The sequence below is a fragment of the Pempheris klunzingeri genome, chromosome 1 (assembly GCF_042242105.1).
Source record: "Pempheris klunzingeri isolate RE-2024b chromosome 1, fPemKlu1.hap1, whole genome shotgun sequence".
Lineage (NCBI taxonomy): Eukaryota > Metazoa > Chordata > Actinopteri > Acropomatiformes > Pempheridae > Pempheris > Pempheris klunzingeri.
In genome coordinates this window covers 3,210,319-3,223,945 of record NC_092012.1, presented here as the reverse complement: position 1 = coordinate 3,223,945, position 13,627 = coordinate 3,210,319, and the positions used below count along the sequence as shown (strand labels likewise).

Sequence of the window (13,627 nt, the reverse complement as noted above, 5' to 3'; positions counted from 1 at the left end):
ATTACATCCTCAGTGCTGCTCAGCATAAACACGATGTCTCATTCATAACTGACTTACTTACTTTAGGTTTATGTCATGACAGCTTTAGAAAGATGGCCTTGCTCTTTAACCCACCACATGCTGTTGATATTATTGATGCTGAAACAGTTGCTGCTACACCACCACTACAGAGCTGCTGGGAATATCTGGATGAGTTGCAGACAGACTGTGTATAAAAGAAGTGGTTTGTGGACTCTAAAGCCTTGAGTTTGGAGGACTTTGGTTTTTGGAGCCAGAAGTGATGTTCATCCTGTGCAGATTTCACCTCTGATTGGTTAGGTTTAGGCATTTCCTGTCTCTGGTTGGTTTGCCACAAGGGAATCCTAAAACTGCTTTATTGTCTATTTTACACTAAATGAAAATATAATTTACAAACTGAACATCATGCCGTATTGAAAAAGACATTGTAATGAATGCAGCTTTAAGGCACTTCAGGATTGGCTTCATTTTTTTTTTCAGAAGTTCTGTCCACTTTCTATACAGTCTATACAGTCACAAAGTCAAAATGGTGTTTAAATGGGATTTAAGTAGCTGTTTGAGTGTTTTGAGGTGGATTTATTCTTTAAGTTTACACACACACACACACAAAAATACAATAATATAAAAAAAATTAAATGATAGCTGTGGAAAACAACATTAACAAAAGGCCATTTCAGTCAATGTTCTTCTCTTTGGTATGTGTTTAAAGGTGGGCAGAGGCTTCCACCTAAAGTGCTCTATATAGTACAGTAAGGTGGTCAGGCTTTTAAATAAACGTGGAGTCTTTTTGGTGTCTTGATGTGGTTGATGAGTTTTAACTGAGGCTGAAGTTGTTTTTGTCGATGATCCAACTGTCACTTTTCCTCCATTGAAGCCACCACGTGGATCATGTGGAGTCTGGTGATGCTTTGAGGGTCCAGAAATGAAACATGGGAAGTTAATGAAGCTGCAGTAAGAGCTTCGTTCTCTGACACACTCACAAACACACACACACACACACACAGTTGGTCAGTCCATTCATCCCCTCAGTCGTGCTGGCTGTTTGGGTCCTCTGTTGCTGCAAAGTCTTTCGAGTGGTTGCAGCAGTTCGTCCTCTCTGGGTCTGTACGGCACCACGTAGCTGTCCTCCTCCAGCAGGATGCGGTTTAGCGTGTGCTCATAGTTAATGTGACGACGCACCATCAGTATATACTGTTTCCCCTCCTGCAGGTGGGGGCAGTCACACACGTTCGGGACCCACAAGAACTCCCGGTGCTCCAGACGGAAGCTGTTCCGGTAGGTGTGGATGATCTGGACGTCATAGCGCGTCTCCTCACCTCTGTACAGCTTCCCGAGGACTTTGGCCCGGAAAACTAACAGGAAACAGAGATAGTTCAATGAGATATCTCCATTTAAAGTCAGCGCTCAGGCACAAGCTACTTAAAACCAGCAAAACCACAAGGTTCAGACTCACCAAAGTCCTTCTGGCAATACTGTCTCTGGCGTTCCCTGCGACCTTTAACCCGCTGACATTTCCCACAGTGCCCTGCATGACCAACCAAGCAAAGACCAGCTCACAAACATGGTCATAATACAAGAAAAAAGACCTTAAAATGCTTTGATATGTTGAGAATTATGCATAAAACATGCTTGTTTTCATATTGGGAGTCAATAACAAGTCCCAAATAGCAAACACCATCTGAGGATCCAGATTCACATCTACAAATAGAGAGCTGGGGACGGGCTGAGTGGGGAAAAAGGTGACATACTTCCAGGCGAGGGCTGAGGCAGCAGGTTCCTGTGGTTCTCCTCCCGCTCCAAGCGGGGCAGGATGGGCTGGTGAGGGCGCTGGCGGCGGCTGTGGTGTGGACTTTCGCGTGGCGGCTTCACGGGCCTTAAAACTGATCCAAATCACACAGAGACACACACACACTGTCAACAATGTTGTAAACAGCTGGCTAAATTTTGAATAAACCATCTTTTCACAGGAAACTAATGAAATAAATGTTCTTAATTTTAGTCATAAATTAATTATTTCAAAGCCCCTATGTGTTGGTTTTCACGCTTTTAAGTCAAATGAAAAAAAAAAAGCAGCTAAAGGAAACCATGCTGCTGTTTTTTGGTCACTGGCACACATGATGTTTTTAGAGTTGTCTCACTACCATCCACATTTAGCAGCTTCTCCATTTTCATCTTGACATGTTTTGTAGGCCAACACAGTAAAAAGCATCTTCCTGGTTCCCTTGACAAAAAGCCAATGGGATTTTTCCATTAGATTTTGGACTATTGCAGAAATTACGCTCTGTGGCAAACACAAGATAAAGATACTTTCATGTTTTTTTTCAGCAACATAATCTTCACAAACACACACAACTTTTAGGATTTTTGAAGTGTAAATGCAGGCGTCGTCAGTAAAAGGCCAACATTCCCTTCTTTCAAAGGGTATAAAGGAACTGTCGCATGATCTGGATCAAAAACAGTGACACCAGAACCAAGTCGAAGAGTGTGGATGGCAAATACACATTTGATGTTGTGCTCTTCCTCAGACTCTTTAGGCCAAGTTTGCTGCTGCTCATTTTAGTTCAGCAAGACAGCAGAGAGTTGGAAGATCTGCAGTGTATTTGTGTATTTGTCCAGGCACTAACATCTGTATAATCAAGTAACTCAAACAGCCTTCTGTCAAAAATAAAATGAAGGAAATGCTGGCACACTTCAGGTCACTGTGTTGCACAAGAGATCAAAAGAAAAAAGGAATTTCTTTGTTTGTATTTCTTGTAATGAAACAGACCTCTCTCAAAAATGTGAGTGCAAACAGTCCAATGCCATATGAAAAACAAATATTCATACAAAACAGCAATCTTTCAGATAATTCTAAACCCTATGATGTCCTGCTCAATATGTAAAGTCATAACATACCTAACAAACAACCAACACAATCAGTAAATCACTATTTCTGGTCCAATTCTGTCCGATCAGCTGGAACACATTTCCTGAGAGGCTACTGAGATTTATTACAGAACTGGACGGATTCCGACAGAAGGCACAAGTCCTCAGGCTGCGTGCACATTTCCATGTGAATGTGAGTATTTAAGGAGGTACGGAGAGATTCAGCACATGTGTACTGCAGGCTTATCGCCAGAGATAAACCAGCTGCATTCCTCTGCTGCAGCAACCAGGTCAGCCTGCAGATAAACGCTTTTAAATCAAACGTGAGCTCAAGATGGATTATTTCAAACCTATCGTCCACCTCGCAGGTGTTTCCACTTATTGTGCCTGACTGTGCCTCCCCTCCAGACTTTGTGGGCGTGGACAGATGGTGATCGATTGGCTCTCCCTCATCCTCCTGTTAGTTTGTTGCACCTGTTAGCTTTGGACAACTTCCTTAATCGTTCTTATTAGAGCATGATAGGGAACACCTGTGAGGGTGTGCAGGGCTTTCAGTATAACCAAGATCAATCCTGACTAAAGGCTGACACTTCATCCAGTTAAAATAAGACAAAATATCAGTATCCTGGTAAAACTCTACTCCTGGGCAGGCAATGAAACGCACTCATCTGCTAATCTTGGCTTAATATTTCTGTCTTACTGGAGTCGTTCACCCTGAAATTAAAGTTCAGTCACCATCTACTAAACCCCCGTCAGCTGAAACTCCATTAAAGGCCATAGGAGAGCCAAAAGTTTCTATCTTACCTTTAACTCAACATACTCACAGTCACTCAGACTCCACAGTCACTTTTAAGACTCCAACAGTGCACTATCAAGATGTTTTAAGGTCTAGTATTTCTCTCAATAGCTCTTAATATTTTCCACATTAACAAAGACTGTTTGCTTGTGTAGAATGACTGTTGTTATGTTGTAGATCAAAGCCAGTGAGGAACATCTTGGGTACAATGTGTTAAATCTGTTACATGCACTGATAGACATTAGGGGTGTTTTATTTTGGTATATGTGGCCAACATTCCTGTCAGTTATGAACACAGGAGGAACACAGCAGCTCTCCTACAACAGCTACAAAGTCGTGTGGGACAAGAAAGATTAACGCATCAGTCGGGTTCTAAACAACCAGGTTAGCCGTATTATCTAAACCACTTTATTTGGAGGTACAAGTGAACGAATGTTAAATTACAGTAATGATCCCACCTTGCAAAGGAATCTCATGTTGGCACACAACTACGGTAAGCAATAAGTCAAAGTTAAATGATGAAATCACATTTTAAACTGCGTTGGATGTTTGACAACAGACATTTTGGGTTGTAAGTTGATCATTCCCTGTTATTTTCTACTCTAACCTGTCTGGTCATCTCGAGTGTCTTTTCCTTTTTAGTGACGTCGATGTGTTCAACTCACCAAGCAGTTGACCAAAATCAACAAGGACAACACTAAAAAATAAGGTTGTGTGAAACTAGAATTTTACTTTAATGGGCATTTATCTGTTTTTGACGTTGTCCTTTGCTTTAGAGTTGTGGGAGAAGATTGAGAAACTACCAGAGCTACTGTAATTTTCCAATAAATGCAAAATTACTGGATGTCGACCTGAAAACAAAACAGCACTAGTATATGTTGCCTCAGGGACTGGTGAGATGATGTTATACTATGCAGGAAATCCAGTCTGAATATCTGATCAATGAGTTTGAAGACTTTTCAGACACCAAAACACTTTTTTACAAATCTGGGATTTTATCACAACAACAAAAATCATTTTATCCTTCATTGCAACAATTCAGGTAAACAGTAGAAATACATTAGAAAGAAACCTACCAGTAAGCTGTGCTTGGATGTATTTGATTGTCTGGCCCAGCACTTTGCCAGGTGATGTGATATCATGCGACAGCAAACGTTGAGCCAGGCTCAACTTCTTGCCGGACGATGCTGTGTTTTATTTTGCAGAAGCCTGCGAGTGCCAACATAGTGGCCCCATTGAAATAAATGAGGTGGCTGTGTGTATGCAGCACTAATGTCGCAACTTCATTTGAGTTTTGACTGACATGGACATGAGTAGATAATTTATTGGCTTAGATTTTGGGGAGATGTACTCCTTTAAAGCCATTCTTTCATCTAAGAATATACTTATGGGGGATTAAATGAAGCTGGAGGCAAAACTTACGCCAGTAGGGTCGGGTGGTGACAGGAGGAGCACGTGTGGTGGTGGTGGTGGTGGTGGCTGTAGGTTGATCCCAGGGAAGGTAATCTGCAGTGTGGTGAGCTTGACGCAGAGGACTCCTCCTCCCGTGGAAGAGGGCGTACTGGTCTGGTGGCAACCAGTACTCATACTCTATCCCTGGGTTGTTGTCTGTCGCCAGCACCTGCACACAAGGAAACATTAAGTATTAATCTAGCGCCTAGCTAGCCCTTAGTTTTAGGGTTAGAGCTACAAGAGTACCAGGACAAATTATAGGCCAAACCCAGAGCGCTGGAGGAAGAGGAAGCAGTGAGTGTCGATGTATTAAAATTTGATATGAAGTCGTCAAAAGAAACAAACAGCACACAGTGTTCACCACCATCAGTGATTTACAGGACTTCAGACTCGTGTTCTTCCAGCATCTCAGGAGGAAGCAATAGCTCACAGCTGTTTGGTAGCTGAGCCAGGTCTGTTTGCAAAATACCTGCACAGCTCCTGAATGGTAACAATCAATAATTTATTCAATCCTAATGTTTTACTAACCTTGTGAAATGCTTAACGATAAGCCAGATGGCTTCAATTTCACAGTATATTGCACAATGTAGGAAAAAAGAATGTGTTTATCTTTTACTGGTTTTGGTGCGTGCCTGGCTCAATGGTGCCAATAAAGTAAGCCAAAAACATTACATTGTCTTGACAATGACGCCAAAAAACTGGCAAATATGACAAAAAGCTGTGAAACATCGAGAGATTTGCAGCTCCTGAGACCAAACTGTATCCTGGATCTCTCACCATTAGATGGAGGTCCTCCTGGGTGGGTCCTGGGACCTCGAAGCTCTCCCAGGTGTCTGCTGAGCGTCGGTACAGGAGCTTCGTCCCGGCTACATTGTACTCGCCTGGAATGCTGATTTTCCAGTTACCATTGATCACAAACTGGGAGCGACCATTCTGAAGGGCTGGATGAGGATAGATGGCAAAGGACAGAAGAAAGGAAGGAAGGAGGAAGGAAAAGTTTGGTGTTATTTGAGGTGAGTCAAACATTCCTAAATGCCAACAATTAGCTCTCCATATAAGTGGGTCATGTTGAGGTAAAAGCAGGTTGAAAGGCACAGAAACATGCTAGCTGGCTATATATGGGCGCTGTCTCTCCTTAGTGCTGGGAGAAAGATTTTCCATGACATGAAATGGAAACAAGCACCTTCACCTGCTTTGCCCCGGTGGTCAGATAAAGCCTTTACGAGCGTCCCTTTTCTAGACCACAGTGTGGTCCCATTTCAGGGGCCTGATTTATTTTAGTCTCATAAACAAGGTTGAGAATAGATGCCCTTGGTTATTATGTTGCCTGGAAAACACAGAGCAGGTCCAGAGACCAGATGGGACTGCTGAGCCCCTCCTGTTTCTGGGGAGAGGAAGTAACAGTAATGCTAGGACTTCATTTAAAGTGTCTGATTTACACCGCAGCCATGGTGCCGCTGACGCAAAGCGAGTTCCTCTGCTTCTCCTGTGTGACGTGCCGAATCTTACCAAGATAATTCCTGCTGTTATCAGTGACTCGGATGTGAGTGGCTCCAGCCGGTATCATGGCGACTTCGTTGTATCCAAAAGGTCCTCCTGGAAAACAGAGACACTCAGTTAGAGGCTTGGGTTTCAAATTAATGTCACCTCTTTTAACTACTTTGCAAAATTAAAGGAAGTTGGTTTTTACAAGAAGGGACACACACGCTGCACTAAAAACAGCTGAAAGCTATTTGAATCTAAATGAAGGTTCACATTAAATTTAAGTAACACATAATCCTGCTCAGGCTGCAGGTTGACCGGACACTGAAGCTGATGTAAAGTAACTTAACTTATCATGTCCTTGTTGTTAAAGGAGCACTCCACTAATTTTACACATCAAAGTCAACTAACTAGTCACAGGGAGTACTACACACCCTTTAACAAACTCTTGTATTACGTCTTCTGTTGCTCTGGAGGTTAACTTTGACAAAGTTACTCAAGAGATATCATCTCACGTGATGTGTTTCCCAAGCAGGGGGGGGGTCTAAATGCTTGTCCACACGGGGGGCCACTGCCACATTTTTCAGTCCGTCTAATGTGCATCTGACAGAGCTGATTAGTGTCTATTTCAATCGGAACAGCCGTCTACACGGGCGGCGTTACGGCTCACGCCTGTAGTTGTGTGTTGGGCTCTAGCGCTGCCAAAATGAATGGATGTAATGACAGGTACCGTCAAGTTGCATCATGGGTAGTGCGGGATCCAGGGCTGTTGGGGAGCTTGACCCATACGTGGGACAAGTCGTCAGGATATCTTGGCCTTCCTTGGCTGTTCTTTTTTTTTTAAAATACCACACTGATGTACCACTTTAAAAGAGCAGTTTTAGGGCTTAGCAGCTAAAAACTCTGATCTAGTAAAAGCTGCAGATACGTCTCCAAACATTTTACTGTCCCACTGGTTCGTGGAGTGACTTTAAACAGGAGAAAGTGCTGCAGGCCTTCAGTTCACACTGTACTTTATACTCAGGGTTAATCTTTAAAAAGCACACTAAATCATCATCTGCCATTTTTCAGCAATCAGTAACTGATAGGTAATCAGTAGGTCACAAATAATCTGAATTAGTAATCAAATAATTACGTTCTTTTGCAAAGACTGGCAGGATGTTGCTCGTGTCACTCTGCTTCCTCCAAGTCTTCATTGTTTGTATTTCGTCTGTAATGATTAACTACGATTAACGGTGTCCATGATCGGTTTACAAGCACCAAGAGAGACAATTTATGAACGAGCTGAAACCACAACCATTCATTACCGAGTGATACTTCACATCTGAGCTGAAACAAAAAGAGGCTGGGACAGCTCTATGGTTCCCCTGCTGTTCTGGAGTAAAAAGTAACCGCGGGATGAACTCCATTCATTACGGCCTGTAACTCTGGTTGCCCCTGCTTACCCCTTTCAGAGAGAAACTATGCACAAGGTTCAACAGCTTCATTAGCTATATGAAGACGTAGCGTCGCGGCTGAGGGAGAAGTTACACACAGGCAGCGACGAGCTCGAGGCCATCGCCGTCTGACCTTGTGAGGAGCAATTTTGTGCAGCCGCCCTCCATCAGTTCTCCCTCTGTTGGGAAACGCAGCTGCAGGAGGAGAGAAAACCTCCCAAGGCTGTCGAGTCGCCCAAACAAAGCGGCCATTATCAGCCTGTTTTCTTCTTGCTCAATCTGAGCCATTATGGCCGGCGCTCTGCTCCGCCGGTGCACAGAGCTGTGCGAGGAAGCTACTGTTGCAGAGCCAGAGGTGTTGGCTGCTTTCTTTTTGTGTGTACATGTGTGTGAGGCTGTGATGTGTTAAATCTCTCACAGTGTTATTCAGTTCTCCGTACAGGGCAACACGGGATCTAAATTACCTACTTTGAAAACAGCTAATTCAATTTTCCTTCCCTTCTACATCACTGCCAAAATGGTTCTACCGGCCCATCACAGCCTTCATCCCAATATAACAAGTGATTTTTTACCGTGCTGATTGTTAGAAGGACAAAGAACCAGAGCAGATTAAAGAATAACAGGAAAACGTTTCTACAAGTTTAACATATAACGCTGACAATGTTTCTTTCCTCACATGTCAAAAGAAACACTTCATTAGACCAGAGGCTTGACGAACTACAAAATGCTGCTGATTTGTGGAATTTTTCATAAAGAACAATAGAAAGACACCACTTCCACCAGTCTTTACAAGCTAGAAAGTAACTTGCTTTGTTAGCAAATGATATGTAATAAATTATTACAACATACGGGACGTTATGCCAAGCAGGACTCTTGGAGGGAAGGGGTGTAGAAAAACAGGGACCCCATGAACCACAACAATGATCTTCTCATTTATGCACAGCAGGTAATGAGCAGGGCAAGAATTAAAAATACCACGACAAATACAAATGTTTGTTTTTTTTCCAGAAGTGAATGAATGTGACTGCGGTTATTTCTATACTGCCACTGCATCACTTTCTTTCACAGTTTTTTGGGAAGCCTCCACACGGTGTACAGAAAACTGTTGCACTCGTCTGCAGTAACTTTCAACAGGTGTGTCTGTAATTGAGCCACGTGGAGATGGAGAGAGGAAGAACTTCAGATTCACAGTTTCAGTCAGAGCAGGAAGTTACAGCACGACATTTCTAACATTGTCCCAGCTTTGTACTGAGGTGTTTGCATGCGTATGCGTCATTTGTTTGGATGTTTGAACACTAAACAGTTCATATTCTTTGGTCTGAGCAACAGAGCAAATCTTTATACTTTGTTAGAGCAGTTTGGTTTTGGTTTATGTTGCACATTTCAAAGAAAGCTGAAAGTCACGTGGACTCAGAAGAGACTGTTGTACTGTGATCTTGGTAACCTGTGATGAAAGAGGTTTATTATATATATATATATCATATGTAAATGACCTTCATAGTCCCTCATTTTAAAAACATTCTCCCCTTTTGATAGGGGGTGTACAGACAAGCCAAAGAAAACCCTTCAGATTTTGACCTCCTCCCGACATGTTTGATGTTCTGAACCACAGGTACCAGCGTAGGCAGAAAATGTTTGGGTGGCTCTGAGCCAAAGTGCCATTTGGAGCCTCGACTTTGGCCCGAAGAACTCAGTGTTCTTCTTCCTCCTTCCTGAAAACTCAACAACTGTAATTTAGGAGGACCTGTTGTTAGCTGAATTTCTTCCTGGAAGGCAGCCAACAGGTTTTGTTTGGCAAAACTGTTGCCATGGTTAATGTTCACTTTATCACAGAACAATAACCTCTTGACTTAACTTGATTGACTAATAACACTGGGAGGGGAAACACAATGAAGGCCTGGAATTATCCCCAGATCATGTTGGTCTGAAACTGCTGCAATTGATTCCTCATGTAGACAGTACAATGACTGTGTGTGTGTGTGTGTGTGTGTGCGTGTGTGTGTGTGTGTGTGTGTGTGTATCCTACCTGCCTCCAGCCCGTTGCTCTGGTACACACTCTTGTGGTGCAGGCAGGTGGTGTTTTGTCCTCCACACACCATGCAGGCATCCTCCTGCTGCTTTGAACCCAAGATGGAGTCACAGCCGGGCTTCTGTGTGTCACACAAACGGAACAAACAACAGTTTGATCTGGTTTCTCTGCAGAAACTTGTTTCTCTGACAGCGTGTCGATACACAGCACTCCAGCTTTGCACATTTTCTGTCGAGAGCCCTGGCAACTTATCTTTTTGTTTTGTCCCTCCAGTACAGGCACCTTAAACCTTCCACCATAACTCAACTCAACCCGCTCTCACTCTCCTTCTCTTATTTGTTCCTCTCTGTCATTTTCTCCCCCTCACAAACATTTACTTTGGGGAAAAACAGCCGCTCGGGGCCTTAAGAGAGGAGGGCTGGTTGGAGGGTTGTCTCTGTAAACGCTGAAATGCCAAAGCAAAGAGCACGGAGGATGAGCTGGATAGTTTATGGTGTGTGGAGAAGCTTGTTGCTAGATAGATTACAGTGGCCGCTTTCTTCTCTGGCCTTCATCTCCCGCTCTGCAGAGAAAACCAATCAAGGGGGAGGCTCCCGGTCAAGACAGCAACAATCTAGGGAACCTATAATCAGCCCCCTAAGTCCTTTAAAAACCCCAAAACACTCCAAGCATTTGTGCATGCACAACAGGAAATGAATTCTCAGTGACAGAGTGGCAAAGTGCACGAGGGCCCCACTGAGGGAGCGACCGTCGTCCTGCAAACACCCGAAACCAAGCATGCAGGCAAAAGCATCTGTGTTGTTCCAACTCTGAGAGTGTAGAAATAAACCTGAGTTAATGGATCAGTTTAGTTGGTTTTGAGCAGCTGCTCTGCTTTATGGTATGTGGTTGAATTAGTCCATTAATTGATCGTCTAATTGATTGTCTGCAACTATTTTGAACTGTTTAATTTACTATTCACATAAAAAAGCCAAAAATCTGTTTTATTCTCTGTTTTCTATCATTGTAAATTTAGGACTGACGACTGAACATGTCAACTTGAGCTCTGAGAAACTGAGCTAGACATTTTAATTGATTAATCAAGAAAATAATCAGATTAATTGATTATGATGATAATTGCTTGTTGCAGCCCAAACAGTCAATCAACAGAATATCAATTCACAACTATTTTGATCATGTATCTATCACTTAAGTCATCCATCAAGAAAAAAATGAAGCCACTTTCTGGTTTCAGCTTCTCAAATTCTTTTTTTTTTTAATTTGTTTAATTTTTTCTTTATGACCAAATGCCTGCACTTTGTATTTAGTGCTAATTAAAAATGGTAGCATGCTAAGCAGCTCTAAGCAGCATGCTAGCCTTGTCACTCTCTCTAGAGACGCTAACTTAGCTGTAGACTCTTGGTCTTGTTTCTATTCTATATCGTAAACCAAAAGCATATTTGGGTTTTGGGCTGTTGGCCAGACGGAGCCAACAGTTTGAAGACACCCTCTTTGGTCGTGGGAATTCATGGCTGGCACTTATTTTGTAGATTGTCAGAAAATAGAATCAGATACGACCCCTCAGATCAACATTTAGCACAGCAGATAAAAGAAATGTGCATAATTAGCTGGGAAGAGCATCTACATACATACACACACACACACACACACACACACACACACACACACACACACACACACACACACACACACACACACACTGCGTCCAGAGCAGATCAGCCATGTGTTCTGCAGGCTGATCTCAATTTGTGACCTGCAGCCCTCCACACCAGCTGCAGGCTGCATCTGCTTCCTGTTTCAGGCCCTGTGCTGTTCTGACCTCAGCCAGCCGAGTCAACGGCCCATAAATCCACTTATTTACACCACACGTTAGCATGCACACGCACACACACACACACACACACACACATAAATACTGCATATACAGACATATGTAAACATAGACATGTTAATCCTTTGTCAGTGGTGTAGAAACAACGTTGCCTGTGAGTGCACCCTTGTGTGTCTACTAAGTATTACGTGTGTATGCGATTAATCTGCATGTGCCGAAGGACCCGAAGCATTCAAGTTCATTTCCAGCCATCTGTGTGAGGGTGAGAGGGTGAGCAGGGGACAGGCTGGATGTGGGAGCAGGACTCTGGACTGTGTGCTGAGCAGAGCTGTAATGCCAACTGAAGGCTGAAGTCCACACTGATGAGTGCACTCTGGCCCTAACGCACAGCATGGAGTTCACTTCTCCGGAGAGCTCCAGTCAGAGTGGTCAACATCATTTATACCACAACAGGGTGGGAATGAAGAGAGGAAAGGGAGAGAGAGAGAGAAACTTCGGCTCAGTCCTGCCACATTTTGAATTCTGCATCGGGCTGATAGACGCCGGAGGAGTTACTTCAGGTGTTCAGGGTACTGGAGGTAAAAGTCCCATTCATGAGTGACACTGGAGCATTTTTAGGGCTCGAATGGACACGAAACTCTTCTGGTTCAATCATCAGGACAACAGATGAACAGCTCTGTATTGTGAGAAAGTCTGAGGTACTAGAACTTTTTGGTAAGAACCATCCAATCACAGAGTGTAAAAGTTGGTTTCATGTGAGCAGAAGATCATTCAGCAGGTTAAATCCCTTCATTTTAAGATTTTGGGTCAGTTCTGGATGAATTTGTGAAATATGGTCATGTTCATGCTTGCAGAACACCTTTAATGGCACATTAATCAAATTGTATGGGAAACTGCGCCACGCTAACCTCGATCATTCCAGTTGTAGTGACAAAACAACCAATTCTGCAGCTTTACTGAGCTTTTTGCCTATTTTAGCAAATGTATTGTAGGGTTCGTTCTCCTCGTTTCCAGCAGCAGCAGCAGCAGCCAGATGTTTCCAGCAAACGAGCTCAACACAACCTGCACATTGACCACGAAGCAGCAAATGGACACAACCAGTGACTATCTGGTGAACACGGTGGAACTGAAGAGTGAGATATTTCTCTCAGGAGTTGGTGGAAACCAAACAGACCAAAAGAAAAGGGTGAATTCAATAATTAGATAAAAACATGACTATATGAGCTAGAAAGCGTTCAGGGAACAGTGTGCAGTAAATCAAATCAAATCAAATCAAAGACTTTATTGTCACATGCTCAGCAGTTACATGAAGCAATCACTGGCAGTGAAATACTTGTGTCTCTGGTTCCCAGTAACACTGCTACATACAACTAAAAAAAATAATAAAGAGAATAATAAGTCAGGACTGTGTGTTGTGTCACTAGATGCAGATTGAATTGAAATGTTATTTTAAAATAAGCTTTACTGGACACCAAATGCATGAGTGGAATATGTAAAGAAAACACACACACACACACACACACACACCACTCACCAGGCAGCGCCCGTTGACACACACTGCTCCGGGTTCCTTGTCGCAGGCTGTGCCATCGAGCACACGGCCAAAGTTGTAGTAGAAGTTGTGCCCCAAGGCCAGGCAGCTCAGTTCACAGGGGTTAGAGCCTGGCAGGGAAGAGCTTCAGTCAGTGGCTCATTAGTTTATTATTGGAAATAAAGGG

General features: G+C 43.2%; 1 protein-coding gene across 1 annotated transcript in view; it reads right to left on the bottom strand.

Moving 5' to 3' along the window:
* Positions 1-375: 375 nt before the first annotated feature.
* adamtsl5 (ADAMTS like 5) overlaps positions 376-13,627 on the bottom strand; it is a 30,161-nt gene continuing 16,909 nt past the window's right edge. The window contains exons 6-13 of the mRNA XM_070830401.1: positions 13,444-13,571; positions 10,076-10,199; positions 6,641-6,727; positions 5,909-6,072; positions 5,102-5,300; positions 1,767-1,898; positions 1,472-1,543; positions 376-1,370 (exon numbers count right to left, since the gene is read on the bottom strand). Coding sequence (XP_070686502.1) covers positions 1,036-1,370; positions 1,472-1,543; positions 1,767-1,898; positions 5,102-5,300; positions 5,909-6,072; positions 6,641-6,727; positions 10,076-10,199; positions 13,444-13,571 — 1,241 coding nt within the window. The 3' untranslated portion in view covers positions 376-1,035. The remainder of the gene's footprint in view (positions 1,371-1,471; positions 1,544-1,766; positions 1,899-5,101; positions 5,301-5,908; positions 6,073-6,640; positions 6,728-10,075; positions 10,200-13,443; positions 13,572-13,627) is intronic.